Source organism: Pelecanus crispus, chromosome 5 (genome assembly GCF_030463565.1).
Source record: "Pelecanus crispus isolate bPelCri1 chromosome 5, bPelCri1.pri, whole genome shotgun sequence".
NCBI classification, from domain to species: domain Eukaryota; kingdom Metazoa; phylum Chordata; class Aves; order Pelecaniformes; family Pelecanidae; genus Pelecanus; species Pelecanus crispus.
Genome location: NC_134647.1, coordinates 73,332,978 through 73,356,950, shown reverse-complemented (window position 1 = coordinate 73,356,950; position 23,973 = coordinate 73,332,978). Strand labels below are relative to the sequence as shown.

The following is a 23,973-nucleotide window of genomic DNA, read 5'->3' as shown; positions in this document are numbered from 1 at the left end:
ACCGCCGCCGCCGCCGCTTCCGGCCGCGTGCGCGCGCCCCCGCCGCCGCTTCCGGCGGGGCCGGGGCCGCGGTTGCCACGGCGACGGCGGCAGCGGCCGGGGCAGCGGCATGGCGGCGGTGGTGGCGGCGCAGCCCGTGGCCGTCTTCGGCTGCCGGCCGCGGGTCGCCGGCGGCGTCTGCTTCTTGGAGGACCAGGTCGTGCTGCACGCGGCGGGGGCGGGCTGCCTCCGGTTCCACCTCGAGCAGAAATGGCACAAGTTCATCCCAGGTGGCCCCGGCCCCGGCCCTGGTCCCGGCCCCGGGCCCGGCCCCGGCCCCGGCCCGCCCTGACCCGACCCCTCTCCTCCCCGCAGGCACCGGGAAGAGCCGGGGCGTGCAGGCGCTGGCCGTCAGCCCCAACCGGCGCTACCTGGCCCTCTCGGAGACGGTGGCGGAGCAGCCGTCCCTGGCGGTCTACGAGCTGTCGTCGGAGCCGGCGCGGCGGCGGAGGACGCTGGCCTGCGCCGAGCTGCCGGCGCGGGCGGCGGTGTCCCTGGCCTTCTCCCCCGACTGCCGGTACCTGGCGGCCGCCACGGCCCCCCCCGAGGGGCACCTCACCTACTGGCTCTGGGAGAAGCAGCGGCTGATGGCGGCGGTCCGCGTCGAGGCCCCGGGCAGCGGCATCTGCCAGGTAACGGCCGCGGCCCGCACAGGCTCCGCGCCCGCCCTGCCAGCCCCGGGCCCATTCGGCTCCCCCCGGCCTTACCAGGGTACGGGGCTGCCGCACGCCTGCCTCCAAAACTGAGCTGGGCCAGCGTCGCTCATTTCTAACATTTTGCTTCACAAATGACTGGATCTTTGGGACCCTATTGCACTCTTTCAAAAAGACAGATAAAAGGATCAAACCTAGTTCAGCAAGTCCTGGGTGCCAGCTAGCACGTAAATTTAATCTGCAGGTAATGTGGACAGGTGTGTTTTCCTGTGGCCACATGGCTTCTGTCCAGGGCAAGAGAGGGAGGAGAGGGCTCCATGCTGTAGATTATATACAGTTTCTGTGGCCTTTCTTGGCATCAGCTGCAGTAGGACACTGGGTTGAATGAATATTTGCTCTGACCCGTCATGGACATTCTCATGTCCGTATCACATGAGATTCTCTTACATCATATGAGATCTATGGTACGTGGCCAATCCCTTTGGCGAGTGCATGTGCAATGTGTCCCTGCAGAAACACCCATTAAATATATTGGCTGTGCTCAGTACGCCTAACACACGTCTTGGAAGCTCGTGGCATGCTTGTGCACCTTTTCCTTCCTGCAGTCTGTTCTATGTGCAGTTCATGTGCATCTATGTGCAGGAAGAGTGGCTAGGAGCAGGCTGATGGCACTCAAACAATTTCCGCATCCTGCTTTGGGTGCCCCTTTTTAGTATCTTTCTTGCAGGGAGGTAAGAGGCTTTCAGTACATGGGTTGGTTGGACCCTAGCTGACGTTTTTTCGGGGACACAGCTACGAGCAGAGGTTGGGTGAACTACTGACTTCATGAGCTCAATTCCTAAAGAGAGGAGAATGACCATAAAGACAACTGCTGTCTAAAGTCCCATTAAGCATGAAAAATGAGGTCTAACTACCCCTGCTATCCTTCATGTTGGGTATTGAGGTGGCTATTCCACTGTTTTCACCAATAAACACCTAATTATGTGAATTAATATGCATAATGGGCAAGGTTTGCGTGAAATACAGAAATACAGAATTTATTCCTGGCCTTTAAGAATGAATGGTCCCACTTTTCAGGAAGCTTGCTGCCTGAAAAACTTGCTAATCAGCAGTAAAAATGTATTTTGGCCTTACTTTTGTCATTTAATCCTGAAGGGCAGAGACAACTTTCTCTTCAATATTGCGTTGATTCGGATAGCATCTTAGCTTGATAGAGTTAATGTATTCATAGCGTTGTGTAAAATTGGTATACACAGTTTTGAAAGGGGGAAAACCGCAATATGTAGTTATGATGGTCATTTCTTAGTCTCTTCTGTATTCCTGTAGGTTTCTATGAACCTTCTTCCCTTGTTTGTTTTCCTGTATCTGGTATTGAAAGTCTTTAGAACAGGTATAATATTTGCTTATTTGTGAACATAGTTGTATAAAATAATTTCTCTCTCTTTTGTTCCATAGGTGAGCTGTAGTCCTCAAGACAATGCACAGGTTTGTATCACTGGAAATGGCTTTTTTAAACTTTTTAAGTACAGTGAAGGAACTTTGAAGCAGATGAATTTACAAAAGGGAGAGCCGCAAAACTACTTGTGCCATGCCTGGCTGTCCGAGGAGGAAGTTATATGTGGCACTGACACAGGCAAACTTATCTTGTTTGAAACTGGAGAGCTGCACTGGGAGACAAGTGTAGAGTACAAAAACCCACCCAGGGAGCTAGAAGAAGATGAAACAACAAAAGAATATGAGAGGTAAATCTTTGTTAAATGCTATGACTATAGTAGTTTCATGCTTGTGCATGCAGATTAGTTGCAAGCCATTAATTTATTTCCTTCTTGTCCAGTTTATGAGTGGGGTATAATATTTTGATTACTGCTGACAAACATTTTTTATTTTGTCCTTTATTCTTAAGTCTTTATGGATTTCCTGCTTGCAGTTCTTCTGATGTCTCTTGTGGACTGGCCTCTGAAGATAATGGTTCACAACAGTATTCTTTGCCTCAAATATCTGCAGTTGCAGCTTATTCCAAAGGCTTTGCATGTTCATCTAGCCCAGGAGTTGTTCTTCTGTTTGAGAAGACGAAGGAAAAGGAAGTCTACAAAGAGAGTCGAGAAATCTGGGTAGGGAGGAAAAAAGCTTTTCCAAGCAATTATGCAGCAGAGCCCTGTTTCGGAGGGGTGGGGGTGCTTCCAATTCAGTTATTAAGAATAATTTTTAGCACATCTCTAAATTACACTGTAAGCATTAGCTAACTGTCCTGGTGATGTTGAAAGGAAGGGAGTTGCCAGAAGTCACACTGAAAGTCAGTGACAGATATCCTTTTGCAAAGTGGCTCTGCATGTTCCCACATGTAAAATGTGCTTTGAAGCTGCTAGACTTCAGGAAACCTTTAAGAAACTTGTATTTATGGACACTTTTAGAGCTAAGTAGTAGTCTGCATCAGTTTTGACGAACTAGGCTGCTTATTTTTTTCCAAGGCAAAACTTTTCTCCTCTCAGATATTTATTATAGCTGTCATGAGGCTTGTGCACTCTGAAGTAATCTAGTAAGATTTCTAGCTGTTCTATAGCAAGCTGTATGCACTGACTTACTGGAATCGCTGGATAAGAACACTTAACTCTGATGACCTGGTCAAGCCTTCATACCCTGGGTCTAAAAGGTCAGATCTTCCCTATGCATGAGACCCTGTAATAAGACTGTTATCAACCTGAGTGATGCACTGCAAAGAACTTATTCTGAGATCACAATTTTCAGGTAGTTTTCATTCAGATTCAGACACTTGCTAGTTTTTTTTCTCAATGTTTTTCTGCTACCATTTTCATTTTTGTTTAATGCAGTACTTAAGATTACTGCTGAAATGTCCTGTGATACTTTCTTTGGCTGTAATGTTATAGATACAGTTAGGTTATCTTGTCCCCTATTCCCTGTCTTGCAGTAGTTATGTACTATTAAATATCCAAGTTGTCTTACTGATATTATGTATATGCCTACTAGAGTAGCATTACAGCAAAAGTTTGTATGTGTGCGCATGCGCCTACTACTAAAACATGGAGACCTGGAATATCCCATGGGATGCATTTCTTGTGCAGCTTCCTCGGGACCTGTTCAGCAGTGAGCCAAAACAGTCAGGCAGACAGGACATTATATGTATATGCTTCAGCCCCTCTGAGGAAACGATGGTCGTTTACACAAATAAAAATCAGCTTTACATGTTTACTATGCTCTCCACCGATCTTATGAAGGTGAGTGCAATTTTATCACATTCCACAGCCATCATGTCCAGTAAGGGGTGTATTGTAATGGCACAGGCTATTCAGTGTTGCTTTCTGTGATGCATTCTCATAAAATCCATCAGAGAGCGTCTGAACCCTTAAAGCTCATGATATGAAGTGCTCTGCGTGCTTCTCTGAGAGCTGTATTTCAGTAGCCCCTTGCTCAAGCATCCCTCCATATGAATACCTGATGTTATTCAGCAGAATGATAGAGGACACTCTTAAGACCATTTAAGGGTGCATGTCACTGTTGAACCACTTAAGTAAGGCTTTAACAGAGAGATTTTTAATGTAACTGTAGTAGTTTACGCTCCACTGTAATATGTGGAAACTTTAATGCAATGATAAGGCTGAAACAGCCATGGGAATCTCATGTCACTCTAAAATAATAGTTATTGAGATCCTAGTTAGAAGTGAAACCTCTTTGTGAAGGACCAACATTATGAAAAACCTTCCCTACTCTGAAGGAATTAAATAATACAAAGACAAGAGATAAATGTATTATCATGAAATCGACTTGCATGGAGTTAAATACCTAACCTGTGCACAGGCATACGGAAAGATCTTTACAGGAAAACTTTATGGGTCCTTTTTCTGCACACAGCCTAAAATTTTATTGGTGCTTCACTTCCAGCATGCAATAGCTAAACATCCTGGTTAAGTTGCTTATCACTCAGCACTTGATTATTTCTAAATATCTGTCTGACCAGAAGGTCTTAACTGAATTCTTGCAGGTCCAGTTTTATTTATTTATCTAACTTGCAATTCTTTGGACACCTACAATTATGTTCTGCTCTCACTAGTCCATGAGAACTATGGAGCCTACATCTTCCCTGCATCACTTTTCTTGATTATTAATTATAAAGTTAAAACTGATTCTAACATTGTTATGTTTTTAACATTGCAATGTTCAGGCTGGTGCAGTGAAAGGATTGAGTGGTTTCCTCAAATCTATTTGATTACTGTGTGCAAAGAGCTATGATGGTTTTCTTACCTGACTTACTGCCCGCAGTGAAATATTTGTGATTTTTTTTAATGCTCTCATTGCTTCTCAGGAGAAGGCAGCTTATTTTGCGTATCTGAATTTCCCATTGCATTCTGCTTCAATCACTGGTCTGGACATCTGTATTTGGAAACCCATTTTTGCGACTTGTTCCCTGGATAGATCTGTCCGCATCTGGAATTACAAGATGAAGTAAAGAGTTGTTTGTTTGTTATTACCTCTTGCTTTTTTGTGCATTGTATTTAGCAGGCAACAGCAGAAATCTCATACGAATGAGAGTGGTGTTCTGGTAAAATTCTTGTGTGGTGTGGGATGTAAATGGTTTTACTGACATGATTTGGGGAGTGTGAATATGCAGTGCCTTTAAAACCAGTGCCGAAAGAATACAAAGCCTTTTCTATTAAGCCATTTTTGTGACAGACTTCTCATTTGTTTTGGAAAAAAAGAAATCTTCAGGAAAGTTTTATTCAGCTTTGTCTTAAGATACTGTTGGCGCATCTCCTGCTTCATAGCCATAGTTCTTAAGCAAAATGACTCCAGCTTTTAAGATTGTATGGAGGGAGAGGGGGAGAAAAACAAATCTCAGAAGATGTTTGCCATCAGCGGTTCATTTACCTTCTTCATTAAGTTACAGTAAACAAGGATTTGCTCTTGCACTTTCCACATCATCTCTGTGAAGCAGAAAGTTCAGATTTGCCTTTGTTTCCTCTAACATCTGTGTGATCGTTAGTTAACAGAATGACAACACATTTCCTCAAGGACAAGGCAGAGTCAGACTGTAGCTGCAGGTCTCCCTGCCGAGCCAGATATTGTCCTGTCAGGCGTGCATAGGGAGTTTGTACTCTTCCATACTGCGCAATGGTTTTCTCTTTCAGCACTTTGGAGCTGTATAAGGAATATCATGAGGAAGCATACACAGTATCACTTCATCCCACTGGCCTTTTCTGTTTGGTTGGGTTTTCTGACAAACTACGATTTATAAGTCTACTGTATGAGGACATGCATGTTTTCAAGGAGTTTGCTGTGAGAAAGTGTAGAGAGGTAAGGAGTGATGTGAAAATGAAATTGGGGAGTTATAGGGAGCAGAGTGGTGAAGAACGTGGCAGAAGATAGAAGCCTCTCCAATAGATCCTAGTAGGATTTAGGATATCAAAGCATAGAGAAAAGGATTCCAACTAGTGGAAAATAAACCTGGAGGCTGATGCATAACTGTGGACCTGGGAAGCAGCAGAAGGGGTAGTTTGCTCAAAAATACTCAAGGACTGAATTTTACAGGGGAAAGCACCAATTAAGAAAGCAGTTAGAGGCTAATTATGTCATGGAGTTTTCCTTTTGTGTAACATTCTGATATTAGATAATGTCATTGGAATTCAATGCATGAATTTTTTGTACACTGCATCTACAGTAATGGGTGGTTATGTTCTTTTTGTAGTGCTCATTCAGTAACAGAGGCCATCTTTTTGCTGCAGTTAATGGAAATGTGATTCAAATTTATTCCAGCATCACCTTTGAGAATATTAATAATCTGAAAGGACATAGTGGGAAGGTTAGTAAACAAATCTTATATGATACAGCTCATTAAAGTATGAACTAGTTGGTAAGATGCATTTTGAAAAGGTGAAGTATAATTTTGGATCATAAATGGGCCCAAAAATTAAAAATAGAAATACAAAAGTCAGTTTTCTTTGGTTAGAAGTCCATGTATGCATGCACTAGATAAATCTAAGGAGTCTGCCCTTAAATTGAAGGCAACTGATTGGCAGGTAGCTGAACCAGGAAAAATATCCCAGTAATAAATTACAAAAATAAAATACACTATTCATTATTGAAATGAGCTTTTTCCTGACAGTGCGTACATAAAGTAGTTCTTACTGGTTTTTTAAATGCTAAAATTAAATTAGTTGAGAAACATCTAGGGGTTTTTAAGTAAGACTTAGAAGTATGATTCCAAAGTTGTCATGGACTTACCAGTAAAATGACTCCATGCTGTATGTCTATAACTTACACATCAGTCTCCTTGGTGTGTTTTGCTTTTGCCAGATACATGCAGTTAAATGGAGCGCAGATGATACTAAATTTGTCTCCTGTGACACACATGGTGCTGTGTATGAATGGAACTTGTTGACAGGTGAAAGGGAGTCAGAGTGTGTGCTCAAGTCCTGCATCTACAGCAGCATTGCCCTGTCTTCTGATGCCAGAATCATCTTTGCTGTTGGATCTGACCAAACTCTCAAAGAAATTTCAGAGTCTTTGGTGAGCTAACAAGCACAATGGGGTTTTGCTGAGTTCTCTGGGGAGGGTACTAGTGCTTTGGTTTCCTTATCATCCATTTGGTAAGTAGGAATCAGTCTAGTTTTGGTAGCTGTGATATTTACTGACACTTTTCTTGTGTTCTTAAGTCCTTTACCATGAAACCTGAGATTTTGTTGTAGTTTTTCTATTTTTATAACTTTACTTGGATTTAACTAGAAATCTTCTAATCCAGCTAACAAACTAACTTTAATATTGTATCAACTGTTTTGCTGAAATACAGGTGTATTGCATCTACCACTGTAGGCTACATGCTTTTTTTTTTTGTCCAGAAAAGTAGTAAATTGTATGTGATAACCATTACATCTTTCAGAAGTGATCAACTTCTAGAACTTGGCTTGAAATTTTAAGAGTGCATATCTATAAAGCTTAATACTAATTATTGTTCACGGCTTTACTTCTATAGGCATGTAGATTCTTTTAACTGCATTGTTTGCTGCAGGCAGAGGTATGACAATTACTCATGCAATAAGTAATCAAATAGTATTGGGAAACTTAATGTAATGTGAGGGGTTTGTGTGGTGGGTTTGTTTTTCTTTTTTTAGATCCAGCATGAGGTGTCTGCTTTTGGTGTTGTTTATACTGCAGTAGCTGTTTCTCATTCCGGGCACATGGTATTTGTTGGTACATCTCTGGGGACAATTCGAGCTATGAAATACCCATTACCTTTGACGAAGGATTTCAACGAGTATCAGGCCCATGCAGGTGCTGTTACAAAGGTAACACAGAGTACTTTAGTACTTTAGTACTTTCTTTTCCCTGCACGTCTCCTTTAGCACCGATTCTCCTTCCCATTTCATAGCATAATATGTTAAAACTAAGGTTGAACCTGCGTGTGGAGAATGAATATTACGGCATTTGTAGAAGTCCTGTCTCTAGAAATAGGTGTCACTGGATAAGCTGTTGTTGGCTAAAAAGTGGCTTGCACCAGGATACGTGACAAGGCATAGCCCTGATGGAGAACTTTGATATAGCTCTTTCTGGAAAGAGGAAGGTAAAGTTATGCAGGCTTGAAAACCTATTGTGCAAATGGAAGGAGGAATGAGGTAAGTGTATTAAGCAACTTGCTGCCAGGGTAAAGAGCAGAAGAGATTGCAGTGCTGGTCTGTTAAATAGAGTGTATTTCTAAAAGGCTAATGAACAGCGTCTGAAAGGTGGGGATATGGCGAGTAGAGCCTGCAACCATGGAACTTTTCAGGGCACTTTCTTCAGGAAGCCACATGTTCTGTCATGTTAAAACTGTAATTTCGGCATTTTAAGTATCACTGTCAAATACTGGACCTTGCCTTAGAGCTGCACAGTCCAACATTAGGCTATGAACTTCAGTTATTGGAACTCTACTTTCACCTCGTTCATAAGCTGTGTCAGCTCCCAGGTACTCTATGCCAGGCCACGCAGTCACAGGAGGTCTGGAGGAGGTGACAGCAGTTATTACTAGATAGTTCTTGGTAGGCTTATTTGCAGATTCAAAAGAAAACATTTACCCATCTGTTGCTCAAACAACTTCTCAAAGAAAAAAGCTAGAGACCTTTGGCATTGTCATATAAATTGCCTGTCTGTGCTGTAACTGTCTAGAAGGTCTCTTCTGTTCCAGCTTTTTAAAAATCTTCCTACAGCTTTGAGAACAGAAATGGATCCAGTGTCTTCACGTGTTTTCTTCTTTTCTTTCCTTTACCCTGTTGTCTGGACCAGGGTGGACAGGAGTAGAGGACATAATCAAAATGTTGGTAGTGGGGCTATGTTAATATTTCCACTGTTGACTTCTGTGGTAGAAATGACAGGGACTGTGTGGGTGGAGAGGAAAATTTGGTATAAAATCACACTCTGTCTCCATTCTTCCTTGTCTCTACTATTATTATGTCGTCTCTTCCTTCTAAGATGTCCATAACAAACGACGACCTATTTCTGCTGACTGCCTCAGAGGATGGCTCTATATTTATCTGGAAAGTGTATGACAAAGGAGGTGGGATACTGAAATGGGAAAAGGAAGTTGAGTATGCCGAGGAAGTGCTGATCATGAGATCAGATATAGAAGAGAAGGTAAGAGGAGCGACTTGTGAACATGAACTATAGGATTCCTAGTGTACAGCTTATGAATTACATTTGCATGATGCTTGCGACTAGCTGTTCCTATGTGGCCTTCTGTTTAAGAAGGCTTGCATGGCTTTCGTCATAAAAAGAGGTTACAGCAAGTAGCTGCAGCTGCTTGTTAATATGCAAACTGCATTGTATGAACAGTGAGTGTGGAAAAAAGTTTAGAATTCTAAGTTTCTAATACTTTCCCCAATCTCTTGAAAGCAGTTTTAATGGACTGGAGAAGTCAGGAGATGCGTTTCTATAAACCATCTTTTAAGATAAAAAGGGAACCTTACTTCTGTCTATCTTAAGTCTATCTGTCTGAAAATTCTCTGCAAAGGCTGTCTTTCGTAAATATGTGCATGTAAATAAAATGTCCTTAACAAGCTGTTGCTAATGACAAATAATCTCTCTGTTAAATCTGTCTTCTCATCCATGTCCTAACAGAGTCAGGCAATGCTAGACCTGCAGATTCGCGTGAAAGAGCTACAGACAGAAAATGATTACCAGCTACGTCTCAAGGACATGTACTGTAATGAAAAAATAAAGGAATTAGAAGAGAATTTCACTCAGGAAATAGGCTCCCTTAAAACCAAACACCAGGTATGATTCATATTGCAGAACCAAATACCAAGAAATCTTTCATTGACAAGTTGAATTCAAGCTTGCATTATGTATGTATGAATGCCATAAAGCATCTGAAAAATGAAGCATTCCTTTCCAATAAAGACATTCTTGATATTTGTAAAGCATGAAGCTACCTTTGAGTCAAGCCTCTTGTAAGTACAACGGGATGCAAGAGTTCTCCTAGGTAGCCTATAAGTATCTTCACATAAAAACAGTTCAGCAATAAATGCTGCCTGACACCAAAGATCGGTAAGCTCTATCACCCTGGAGTAGAAATGGGACCATGCCTTAAAAGCTCTGTCACATAGAAGGTTGCAGCTGCTGCAGGATCCAACAATTATTCTTCTCGATGCCACCTTCTTTATGCCCTGGCCACTTAGCTTTTTTAAGAATGCCTGCTGAGGTGTCTTGCTTGCTTTTTGAAAACAGAAGTAAAATAATATTCCGTGGGTTTCCTCTGTTCATGTGTTTATTGATTTCTCTGTGGTCATGAAGCAGGACTTCCCTGAAAGGCAAAAGCCACAATAATTCTTCCCAGTGTCTTATTTATCTGTGCCTGTTAATTCTATTCTGTCCATCTGTCTGGTGCCCACACCAGATTTCTGACCTGTAATTTGCTATATCTGGACCCTTTTTGGAGTTAGAAGGCAAGTGATCCAATAGCAATTTCTCTGGCAGTAAGATGTCTTGAAGTGAGAGATTACATATTGCATGATTCAATTCTGTCAACCTCATGTTCTTTTCGAGCTTTTGGATGAATATTATCCTGTCCTGGTGATTTGTTACTGATAATTTTGTTGAGTTGTATGTAGTCCCTTCAAGAAGTATTTCAGTTTGATTCCACATAAAGAAGGATTCCAGTATGAAAGCTTACCAAGATACTTACTAGTTTTGTTATTTTATGGTCTCGTCATTTTCAAGTGCTCCTTTTAGACCTTTCTTGTCTTTTGGCCCTACAAATGTTCTGGCAGGTTTCTGATCTTGATTTTTTTGAGGAATTATTAATTATTCATTTTAATGTTTTCTTCAAGTAGTTCCTCAGTCTCTTTGGCTTTTCTCATTGTGGTTTTTGCATTTAAGTAACCTGAGTTTTAACCTTTCTATTTTACCTCATTTTTGTACAGCTTGACCTTTAACAAGAAAGCCATTTCATTTCTTATAGATTCCTCTACCTGTGTTTTACCTGTGCTGGATTTCTTCTGCAGTTCTTCAGGTCTTTTCATAGGTAGCACTTGGCTATAGAGTTATAATAGTCTCAGCTACACTGACACTTGTTTAGGCTTGTTGATTATAGGCTTGCAAGGAAATGCCTTTGAAGGTGAATAAAAGTTTTCTAGGCAGGCAAGTTGTACTTCCTGTCTGAGTATCAGTACATATTAAGATTAAACTGAACAACAGATTTGGACAGGCTTGGGGCTAACCTTTCTGGTTGTTGTGTCCAGCAGGCAAGTGCAGGGTTTTTTTTCTGCTTATGCAAGACCCATACAGTTGTTTTGAGAAGAAAGTGAAAAAATTGTACCTATGGTACAATTCCCAACTTTTCTGGGAAATTTCTCACCCATTTTCTTGTTCCAGTTCTTTGTGCTTTTTTGGAAGATTAAGTCATTTGTAGTGGTAGTCAGACATTCCAAGCAAATGGCATTCAAAACTCACTTTTGCTTAGGTTAATGTCATTCTATGCAAATGTCAATGTTTTAGGACCTCAAGGTTGCTTCAAGTAAGACAGGAAGCAGCTTGAACTTTAATGTCTGGACAACAATTTGTGGAACTGCAAATTCTCCTCAAGCAGACACACACAAAGAAGTGGAGGCTTTTGTAGCTCACAAACTTTTCTTGTTAGATTAGGATTATACAGTACCCTGTATTATATGAACTCCATTTGCTACTTTCCCTTACCTTTCCATAGTTTTGTAACTTGTTGTAACAAACTAATCTCCAGGAAAACTTGGCTTAGTGACACATGGCATCTGAATTTTGGTGAGACACTTCAAACACAAATTCTGTTGTGTATGTGTTCCCCAACATGGGCAAGAGCACAAATAATGTGGACACTGCTTTGCCTAGTTTCAAATTAAAATTTATTTTTCTTATTTTTTTCCCCAGATTTTACAGGCAGAGAAAGAAAAACAGGAGCTACAACACCAGTTTCAACTGTCTGAGCTGATGAGTAAACAGGCCAGGGAGGTGCAACAGCTAGGTTAGACCATAACAAGTGTTTGTAACTAGAATCTCGAGGAAGTGCATTAGATTCATAGCAAGTAACGTGACAGGGAGGGATTACTAGAGTACAAGGAAAAATGCATGTATGTCATATACATATTGCTGATCAAACGTTTGTCTAAACTGCACCACACACATGACCATGACGAGAACATGCACATGGGCACTGTATCTTAGATGTTTGGGTTTTGAGATTAGTAATTTCTTCATTTATCTTACAGTTCACTTTGCAAGAATAGTGAAGTCATACAGTTCAGCAAGGAAGCTAATGTACAATGCATACAACATGGAAATACCTGGACCCCAGATTTGTAATCAAGATAAAGCAGAAATACTGCAGATTAGTACCAAAAAGCAAATCCACCCATAAATGAGTCCATTGCCTACTCCTACTCTGTAACAGTTATGTACTTAGGTCTGTCATGGTTGTCATCTCAAGGGAATGCCTAAATTAGCTGCTATTAATTTGTTGTAATGGCAGAGTAGGAGATTTTGGTGTAGGTTTTAGACTTGTTAAAGCTGGAACAGAACAACATTCTGTCCCGATGCAGCAAGCAGGGATATAGCAGAATATTCAGAGACACAACTGAGAATGGTGAATGTCTACTTTGGAACAGGCATTATTAGTGAAGTGGTAAGTAAAAGGAAGAGCAGGGAAGTCAAGAGATGGTTTTCTGCTGTAAAATTTTTTATGGCCCCAGAGTCTAAAACCCCTGATGAAGAAAGCGATGAAGTGCTTCTAGTGTAACTTATTGCAACCAGCTGCCAAAAAGACAGTAAAGAATAAGACATTGATGACTGTAGAAGGATGGGATACACCTCTCTTTTCTATTAGTTTTATCCATTCCATATGTTTCCTGTTACCAGAATCTGACAGTAATCAGAAACTCTTAATGGAAAATGAGAAATACGAGGAGCTGCAAGTGAAATCCCAGAGGATGCAGGAGGAATATGAGAAACAATTGCACGATTTGGAGGAAAGCAAAAGCAGGGCTGTGAAGGAGCTAACAGAATATTATGAGGAAAAACTTAATGAGAAATCTGTTCTGCTGGAAGAGGTAGGAAACTTGATTTGCAGTTTTAATTATTGACTAAGTTTATCTCCAACTATGATAAAATGTTCCCTAGGAGTGGAGATGTTGGCTCCCTCCATGCAAATCCTAATCTGCCTCTAACGTTGGGAAAATACGTTGACAGGTGGAATAGTAATGAGGAAAACCCAGCTAAGTTACCAACTCTTCTGGGCTTCATACCTTGAGTAAGCAACCTGCTAAGATTAATATCCTTGGGCATTCTCAGCTTCGCCTCTCTTTCTACTAGATCCAAGAATTCCTGTTTGTTAATGTGGATTTGATGATACATTTACTATAATTGAAGAAAGAAAGAGTCAATCATCTTGTTCTAATGAAGAGACATTTCTAAAATGGTGAATTCCATTCCTGAGTCCCTGAGGTTCCTGCCTGCATAATTTTGGGGAACAAAGAGAAATACCCTGAGTACTTCAAAAACTCCTGCACATTGAGGTCAAAGACTTGGCTTGACAAAGGGTGGCCAGATAACTGATGCTTATATATCTGAAGTCAGTAAATTCTATCAACATCACTGTTTGCAGCCCTATATCACAATACCAATTTGGAAAGAATGTGAAGAATGAATGTGAGAAGAGAGGCATACAGACACTGATGCAAACCTGAGTGGTTATTGGTCCTAATGCATCAGAAACAGCAATTTTAAAAGATCTTCTCAAGTGTTACTCATGTTTGCATTTTCTGCTGCCCAAACAAGTTTGCTGATGTTAGTACTTGGGCTAAGTTCCTAACTTGAAGCATCCAAGCCTTAAAAAGAATTTTTTATGTTTGTCTTAACAGTTTTTAAAGTTACTTTAATCCCCTGAGAAGTTAAGTTATCTTAAATTATATTGCTGCAGTTGAAGAGGCCACTAAATACAGATCCTCACAAGAGAAACATAGTTACAAATAAAGAATTCTCCTCTTCTGTATTGGTCTTTTACTGTTGTCTTCTCTAACATTTGCTTTCCTTAACTGCAGGCAGAGGAGGATATGAGGCAGCAGCTTCAAGCACATGAAGAAATTAAGAAACAAATTGAAGAAGATGAAGACCGAGAAATCCTGGAAATCAAAATCAAGTATGAGAGACAGCTCTTGGAAGAAAAGGAATCAAACCTGCAACTGAAAGGAGAAGCAGGAGTCATGAATAAAAGGGTATCTCTTATTCTGTGATAGGATCAAACCTGCATGTAGAGACCTATAGCCGAGGACTGAATGTGGTTAATAGCACGTCAATTTAGTCTGTTAATTTAGTCTGTAAATATGTGGCATTTCATATGAGAACAGTAGCCACTTCTTATATCATTTGGAATGTTTTAGAATATTTGGGCAGAAGAAACAGCTGTGTGCTGATTGTATTGCTGATATGATTAGAGATAGATGATAGAGGAGGTGTGATTTTATTAGTACACTTTCTTTTATCGTATGTAGTTTTAAATTATAAATAATAATATTGTTCATCCTGTGATGGGAAAGAAATGAACCTTTTCATTCATGTGATCTAATGTGTCACTTTGTTAGAAAAATACTTCTACTGCTTCATTCAATGCAATGAACACTTTGTGTTCTGCATGCATCACCATTTTTTATTGGTTTTACTCTTACAATTTTTAAGGAGGCATAAAACCTTTTAGCTCTTTTACTGGCTGGGTATTACATTTGCCTAAGGATGTTAGAGGGACATTTTTTCTTTTCCATTTCTTCAATATCTGTCTGGAGACAGAGAGGTTCTCTTCCTTCATACCCTCTGTTATCATGGTACTGTCTTCACTTCCACTGTCTTTTAGACACCACAAATTTCTTCATGGGTCCTCACAGTTTGACCAGCACCATTCCTTGGTTCCAGCCTTCTTGGCTTCACAGATCTTAGTACTGAGGTGGGGATTTTGAGGGTACCAAAGAGCTATGACCTACGCACACTTCCAGTCTACTTTGGACATCTTTAGAGATATATGACAAATGATCACCTTAAAATAGTGTTCCATGGCTTGAGTGTTATTTGAAGCTGTTGCTTGGGTATAATATCCATACCCCTCTTGCTTCTGGACGCAGATTCCTTGATTCCTTGTAGTACAGTGAGTACTCTGTCAGAATATACAGAAAACGCTACTGGATATTCACCCCCTTCTGAGTTACAGGTATTTAAGTGATGTAATGCTCCTTCATCATGTCTTAATTTGATATCCTTTATCCCACACTGTCTACAAGGTATCTTACAGAATAGGATGGCTGAGTTGTGCACAGCTTTTGGAGGTTGTTAACTTCTTACTTGTTTGCCTCTCTAGTTGAACAGTCTACAGAAGGAGCTCAAGGAGCGAAACATGGACATTGAGGAAATGAGACTGGAACAACAGAAGCTGCAAGGCATCATTAAGTCACTGGAGAAGGACATGTTGGCACTGAAGACAGAGATTCAAGAGAGAGCCGACACTATCCAAGACAAGGTGAGAAACTGGACAACGGGCTGAGATCCGTCACCCTCCCTTAATTTAATGCAGATATTTATTTCAATGGTGTCATGTTGGGATAATATCATGTGACTGGAAACTCAGTTTTAACTTAAAGAATTTGTGATTTTAGTTTAGAGATTTTAGTTTTTTCCTGACATGTTAAGCTTTTCTTGGGAAGCTCAAGTTCAAGGTGTTGAGCTTCTTGTTCCCTGTTCCGGGATCTGTAGTTGGCTCTCTGCATTATTTACCCCCTCCCTTCCCACCCTATCTGTGTTAGATGTGTGACTGAAGTCCAGTCTTCCACTAGATCTGACTGCTGTGTTTGCCTCTGCCATATTTGTGCCTTGTCCTAGGGATCTGTTTGAGTGTACTGTGTCTGGTTCAACTCTCTGTACCTATTTCTCCCAGGAGAAGCATATATATGACCTAAAAAAGAAAAATCAGGAACTGGAAAAGTTCAAGTTTGTACTGGATTACAGAATAGAGGAATTTAAGAAGCAAATAGAATCACGGGAAAATGATATCAAAACAATGAAGGAGCAGATCTGTGAGGTGAGTAACACTGTCATTTGGCCTCTGCTACTAAGCCCGTTGTTCGAATACAAAGATGACCCAGCAAGTCCCATGGAAGACTCCACCCTATTTGTTTCTTGACTTCTTTCAAGGTTACACAGCACTGATTCAATATATTTACAGCTAATAAAAATACTTACACACAATAGCTGCTATTTAATTTTCTATCACATGCTGCCAGTGATTGACACAGTTATTTAAGCTCCTGTTTCAGTATTTAATTCTAGACTCCAAGTAATATCGGTTTTGCTTAAAAATACTTCTTGTCCTTATGTGGTTGCCCTCCACATACCATACAGGCTTTGCAAGATATTGCCTTTACTGATCTGAAGGAAGAGAGAGTGAACTACTTCTCTCAGAAAAGTTGCAGATTTATGCAAACCTAACTCTGTTTATGGGTTAGGTACATGGACAAATTGCTGTTCATCAGCTGGTCTGTGGAAAATTTCCATGTATTCCTATTTAGCTTGCAGCAATCCATTGAGGCAACTTATTTATGACAGAAACTTACTGTGATCTCTCCATAGATGTACCTTTAGCTCAGCCAAATTAGGACTGTGGTGACATAGCTAATCAGTGACCTATTAATATTCAGAACAAAAGCCTTTTAAATAAAATGCAAACTAATGAACAATTTGTAGGTAAGTCAGACTAGCATTATGAAAGTTCTGTTCTCTCTTCTGGTCACCATCTTATGCCAGTAAATGCTGTAGTACCCTTATTGGGTTTTTTCCCTGTGTTCTACATATATAGCCACAGCTTTTCAGTGCATTTGTTTCTTTTCAGTATCAGGTTCTTCTTATTGTTGCACTTACTCTTTCCAGCATTGACTGTTAATTTCTATCTCACCCATCTTTATTCAGATGGAACAGTAAAGCTCCAGTTCAGCTCGAGGAAATGAAAGGGCATCCCATCATTTCAATACCTGTAGCTCAAAAGGGAGTTGAATATCCAATTTTGTGTTTTCTGTATATTCTGACAGAGGGCAGTGTTGTTCCAAAATTGATTTTTTTCATGTTGTAATTCAACCTGAAGGGGGATCTTCTCCCTCAAGTCTATATTTCCAGTCTCTGTTTTTCCTGTTATGTGTTGTTTTTTCATGTCTCCTTTTAGTCCTGATTTCCTCCTCCTGCTTCCTTTCAGATGGAGGGGGAGCGGGAACGATTCCACAAGGAGAGCACACAATTGAAGCTGAACATCACACAACTGCAACAGAAACTAAAGGCAACTGATCGCGAGATGCACAGAGAGAGGCAGAAGGTATGGGGTACAACCACTGTGCAGGTCCTACATAATGAAGTTTGTGGGGACAGAACACTGCAGAAGCATTAATCTGAGCAAACAGGTACTTCAGGGATGCTGTGTCCAAGGACCAGGAGAGTCTCTGGTCAGTGGGACCAAGGCAGAAACTTCCAAGCCTGCAACCAGGTTAGAGAGTTGATAGTAAAACAGTCCAGTCATTTATGTGTCAGTTTGTTCAATCAACATATATTCTCCTGGGTTTAACAGAGCAGTGAGGCAAATGCTTAACTGACTACCCTTTCCTGCCCGAGCTTGAAATCTGGGGACACTTGGCCTAAACAGGAGCAGCACGTAGCCTACCACCTACAATGATATGCAGGCATTAATAGAATGAAATGAAGAGTGGGCTTATCAATGGAGGAGACAAGAACCCCTTGTGTTTGACAACAAGCACGTCAGACATGAGGGAGGAAAAAGGACTGCAAGTGAAGGTGAAGGAGCTTAGCAGGCAGTGCAGAACTGAGAAAGCAGGTAGAGGGGCCTGGTAGAAACCAAATGAGAATGAGAAGGAAATCTTGATGTGAAATCATCAAGTTGTGCATGTGTCTGATATGCGTTTTGTCCCTTGCCTTCTCTCATTAAGTGTTTGCATGTTGTTTCTAAGTAAGAATGTAGGTTGTTTGGGAAAGGACGGTGGGGGATAGCATTCTTGATAACAGGTGACTGGTTTTCAGACGAGACCTCTGGATGCTGGCACTTACATTACCTAATGCAAGTATCTTGGATTAATATTGCTGCTAAAACTTATCGCTGCTATTTGACATGCAGTGCTCACATACTCAGCAGTTTTTTTAATGACATATTTTTTAAAAATTAAGTGGAAGTAAAGTATATGAGAGCTTTCACTGGTTCTACTAGTCTTTCTAGAAAATTGCAGATGGTAGAGTGTTCTGATGAGCCAAATAAGAATGTACGTACATCATTCTTGCAGAAGCAAAATATGGAAGCTCTCATCAAACGATTTAAAACAGATCTTCATAATTGTGTGGGCTTCATTCAGGATTCAAAAAAAATGAAGGATGGAATCCGTGAGCTCTACACCAAGTATGTGCAGCAATCAGACATGGTGAGTCAGGGCCTTTGCCTTCTCCTTGCAGATGAATTTCTCTAGTAGTGTAATTACTGATGCAATATGCTGTGCCCCCTCAGGTGGAGACTGAAGCAGTAGACACAGTTCTGCAGCAGGAGTACATGAGACAGCGAGAGTATCTTGAGAGGAATTTGGCAGCTTTAAAAAAGAAGGTGGTGAAGGATCAGGAGGTCCACCAAGCTGCTTACATGCGCATTGTGCAGGTAATAAGCCTTTTACTTGTGGTTTAGAGAGGAAAAAAGGAAGCAGCTGCACAGAAGAGACTTTAGTAGCCTTACCACTGTCGTTCCTTAGGACTTTGAAACAGTTTTGGTTTGCTTCCTTGCCAGAAATTCCTAAGTTTTTCAAGTGCTTCCATTCAAGGATAGTAGTCATTGAGCTACTAAGTTCTGGACAAAAAGTACAAGATCTCTGAAGGTAGAAATTGCTGCTGTTTCGTGGATACTTTCGTTTATCTCCCACTCCCTAATGTAAAAGGAGATAGGGAATCTCTGCTGCCTGGATATTTTTTAAGTAATTAATGTACTTATTTTTTATTTCAGACAGTATTTATAATTGCTATTGTAGTCAATTTGCACCTGTCTGAGTGCCAAGCTGTAGTTGCTGTGTGGTGGTGTTTAGGAAGTAATTTTGGAGGAAGAATAGAAAAAGAAAAAAAATTACTTCTTTGGCTACATAGTCCCACGCCTACTGGTCTGAATTCAGAAGAACTTTCTGCTTTTCACATCCAGGTTTTTTGAGGAAGTTCACAAACACGTTACGAATATGCCTATTCGTACCAAGATCTCTGGCTCAGAATCCTTGTTCCTTACAAGGCAAGGTAAACTTGTGACTGCTGGGGCCAAAGTTCCGATTTGTTTTCATCTGGAATGAGAGGATCTAAAGCCCCACACAAAACATCCTGGGAAGACAGGTCTTTTACAGTCTCTTCTTACCATGATCTCCTCCTGCTCAGTCAGCATTTCCTTTTCCCCTCGCTAGCCCTTTCTTCATTGTTACTTTATTATGCTTCCTCAGGATCATTAGACCTCAGTCCCCTCCTAAGTCATCTGTTCTTTGCTGTTTATTCATAGTGCTTCTTCAGGCCCAGACAATAGCAATCTTCTTCCCTGGCCCTGTTTTAATTTTTTTACTCTTTCTGTGTGTTAGATGTTTCCGTTTGGCACAAAAGGAGATGGCTTCAGAAAATAACCTGAAGAATTTCCTTGCTGGAATGGGGTGACAGGTAGTGCTCATAATGATAATACTTGATGTCTTGGATCAGTAAGCCTAACACGAAATGATGATTAAAACCAAATTAATAAAACATCTGGAAGATGAAGATATCAAAGGTTCTAACCAGTCTGTTTTCTTCAAAGAAAAAGCAGTTCTCTGAAGTCTAGTAGATTAATGAGACTTTACAGCCAGGAGGAATTATCATGGTCTTCCAGTCCTTCACAGGGGGCTTTTAAGACTAGTTTAGACAAACTTCTGTCAGGTCTTGCTTTGAAAAAGTAAATGATGTCTTGGCAGCCTTCTAGCTCTGTATTTCTATTATTCCTCAGTTGTGCTTACATTTTCAGAGCTGTGCATTCCTTTTTGAGTGACTATTCATAGGTACATTCCACCAGTGACTGCTGCAACACATGATTAGAATTGTCAAGATAATTTTAATTTCTTACCAATTGGCAAGTTGCTTGTTGTTAGGGTATTAGTTTTCTCTCCAGTCTTCTGTATTTGTAATGGATTCTTTGGTCACTTGGATACATAAGAACAGACACACTGAATAATCTTGAAGTAATGCTGCTTGAAGTGAAGCATGTATAGGATGATCATTTTTATAAGATGTCCTACCTGTCTCTGACAGTCCGCAATGTAGGGACTTCCTAGGCTGTAGATTGCATCCAGACATTATATGCAGTTGTACCTGATGGCCTCATCCTCCATGCATTTGATCAATCCCTTTTCTGAAACAATTGGTACTTTGACACAACATCCCGTGACAACAAGTTTTACCATGAACATTTATTTTAATCCATTGCGTGATCATTGCATTTTTCTGTCAAAACACAAAGATTGCATTAAAGGCTAATCTCTCTGGATAGCATGCCTCTTCAGAAAAATATTATCAGTATTAACCAGCAGCCTTTTAGCACCCAGCAAACCAAACAAGACATTTCTACATAGACCAGATTGCCTCATACAACATACTACGTACTAAGTACAAGATACTGTCTAATAGACCAAAAGCAAGATCTTCATTTGATAGCAGCATTCAACCACTTGGAGTGAACTTATGAAGATGTTCATGACTAAAGTACACCTAACAGAAACGGTGTGACCTAACCCTGAAAGCTGGTCAAAATAAAATTTCCTTGACTGATTCTTGGAAGTTATCCTCTTCATGTGTTCCTTTCAGGATCAAGCTCTGGGATAAATGCGTAGCAGTCAAATTTCATCTGTGTTTGAAGACTTGTATTAAACAAGTGAGAGTCAACAAAATATTATGGTTTCAAGAGCAGGCTGTCTACGCTCACCAACTCATGCTGCATTTAGAGTCCAACACAACCACTGCAAGAACAACTGTTCTTGCCCAAGAAGTTCAGACCTTAACACATCCCACAATCTTCCTCCAGTCAGTGACTTTCAGCTGAGGGGAAACTAAAGCACAGTTGGTGTACTTGTCTTAGTGTGAAGTATTGAGAATCTTGCCATGTACGTGCGCCTTGAGTTATTGCTGCCAACTTGAACTCCTTGAGTGCATCAATATACAGATAACTGCAGTAAGCGTTGTACTTTGTTACTAATCAGGTTTCAGTTGTGTGGTGCCAGTACTTGATAAGTATGCTGTTAAGGAACTGAATCATATGCCTTACACAAATCTCTTATGGCAACATAATTATCTGTCAACCAAAATTATCATTAAAAAAAAATCAAGATTTGACGACACCTTTTTAATAGGAAAATGTCATTAATCCTTGCTCTTATCTCCTGTTGTTTTAGTGGGTTCCTTATTGTTTGAGACTGGTATTATGTGAGGTACCCAAAGCATGCCTTTTGGCCATTTATCTTTTTAAAATACTGCCATTTATGATGAAGTTCAAGGGGTTGGAATGGTACTGTGTTCCAAAAGTTCTAAAAAACCGCCACAGGTAGCTGAAATCGTTGATATTCTTGGTTCAAGTATGATGGCAGCTGTTTAACATTTGCACTAGCTGTTGATGTGATAAGATATTTCACTGTCTTTGTAAGAGGCAAATATACAATTCCACTTCTTTTGAATTCAGAAAATAAATATTTAGTTAATGGTGCTCCTGTTTCTGAATCATGAGCAACAGTTTTATCATCCTTCACTAGTATTAGCCCATACTATTTTTGCTGAAGTCTGAATCTGTCACAACAATGGGTAAAGTACATTCACTTGTACTTTCACAACTCCTTCAGCAAGATGCTTTGTGGTAGGCTATTAAGAAAATTAGAGGATTGAACTTTTAGGGGTCGAAAACTGACTAAAAAAAGAACAAAAGATTTATATATGGCCAACTTTTCCTCATAACAGCATGTTAGCAGTAGGTATCTCAAGTCTCCATATGCTTTATGTATTTCTTAATAATTTGGAAGGGGTGTTGGAAAGTGATGCCTGTCAGAACTAGCGAAGAGGGCTTTGAAGAACTGCAAGGAGATACAGATAATTTAAGCGAACAGACACATAGTGGCAAAGGAAAAGCAAAATAATACACACCGGAGGGAGAAATGGGAATTCTTCACATTAATTCTGAATTAATTGGATCAATCCAGGAAGGGACCAGAGCTTCCCTGTGGAATTGGCAATGAAGATGATACCTCAGAGTACAGCTGCAGTCAGAAAAGCAAAACAAATATTAGCTTATTGAGACAACATGGTTTGAATACTGTCATGTTTTGTACCAAATCTACTGTGGCCTTATCTGAAATGTTCTGTACTGTACTGATTGCCCTGTATCTTCTGCATGTGATTCTATACTGTCCAGTGTCCTTCCCAAGGATATGAAGATACGTACTGCTGAGCTAGATAGTACCTGTGCTTTTCCTCATAGGGCATACTGTTTTCACAGGAAAATGTGAGTCTGATTAAGGAAATTAATGACTTGCGGCAAGAACTGAAGGTGGCCCACACCCAGGTACATGACCTCCGGTCGACACTAAAATTAACCAAGAAAAAGCAAGCAATTCAAGACACAGGTGAGTAGTGTTTCTTGTATGTTTTTCATATTGTTAGTACTCATTCAGGAAGCCCTTTTTGTCCTTGGTGAACAATTCTGTTACTGTCTCCATATCATTCCAGTTTTTCTGCCTGGTGATACCTGTTATATTGTAATGTTAGTTGTAGAAGCTGCTAAATACTGCAGAATCTTACTGTTTAGCTCCTCTCCTTCAGCCCTGAAAGATGCCCTTCCTTGTTCATGCCAAAGAACTCTGAAAGCTGGACCTTTGTTACTCTGCTCTGTCCTCTCTGATTTTATCTTCTAGCTCCCTCCAGTGAACTGCTGTCCAGCCCAGCTGTCCTGAGGTTGAATGCAGAGAAGGAAAGTGAGAAAATCATAGAAATGCAGCAGCTAGAAATTCAATACCTACGAGACCAAATCCAGGAGAAGGGGCAAGTCCTTGCAGTTCAGCCTCTCTTAGACGGAAATCTTCCTAGGCTGAATCTGGAAAGAAGCCGCAAGACACAGCAACAGTGACCTGGTGCAAGAATGCCTTACATTATTATATTCTCCTGGCAAGATCAGAAATGCATAGATTAGACTTCTTCCATGATCCTATACTCTTCCACTAGAAGCATTTGTGCAGCACTCACTGCTCTGAACACAAGGCAGCAACCTTCACCCCCTTCTACTTTCCTGGAATCTGCCCTTTCCATGAGGCCTAGGAGCCAAGAGGAAAAAAAAATAAATTTGTCTTAGTGCAAGTCTGATCTTTGTGCCTTCATGCTAGGGCAGGTACACACCTTTCTCTTGAAAAATAATGTTTCTGAGTTCAGAAGAGCTGGTTAAACTCTGTAAGCCTTTTCTACTAGAATTCTAATTTGGTGTCATTGTGCTGCAAATATCAACACCAGCTTTTTATTTTCCAGTATTGAATTGCCTATGTCCATAGAAAGGACTGCCCACACTTGAGACAGCTATCAGTGTTATTCCAAGCAGGTATCCAGTCACAGACTAAAAATAATTACCTTTTGAGGGCAACCTTTGAGTAGTGGTCAAGCACACCTGAGACAGAGCCCTTGCTCAAGCCTCTGCATCCCATCTAGGGATGTGTTGTCTCATCTGTTACAATCATTT

General features: G+C 40.6%; 1 protein-coding gene across 1 annotated transcript; it reads left to right on the top strand.

Moving 5' to 3' along the window:
* The first annotated feature begins 94 nt into the window (after positions 1-94).
* On the top strand, positions 95-23,373 carry CFAP57 (cilia and flagella associated protein 57). Its single transcript, XM_075710829.1, has 22 exons — positions 95-269; positions 355-671; positions 2,148-2,434; positions 2,620-2,803; positions 3,773-3,925; positions 5,011-5,150; positions 5,834-5,999; positions 6,391-6,504; positions 6,999-7,211; positions 7,814-7,987; positions 9,147-9,308; positions 9,792-9,947; positions 12,075-12,168; positions 13,059-13,249; positions 14,240-14,413; positions 15,544-15,702; positions 16,117-16,260; positions 17,425-17,541; positions 18,515-18,649; positions 18,733-18,876; positions 22,747-22,873; positions 23,162-23,373. The coding sequence occupies exons 1-22, from the start codon at positions 110-112 to the stop codon at positions 23,371-23,373; spliced, it is 3,723 nt and encodes a 1,240-aa protein (XP_075566944.1). The 5' UTR covers positions 95-109.
* The last annotated feature ends 600 nt before the right edge of the window (positions 23,374-23,973 follow it).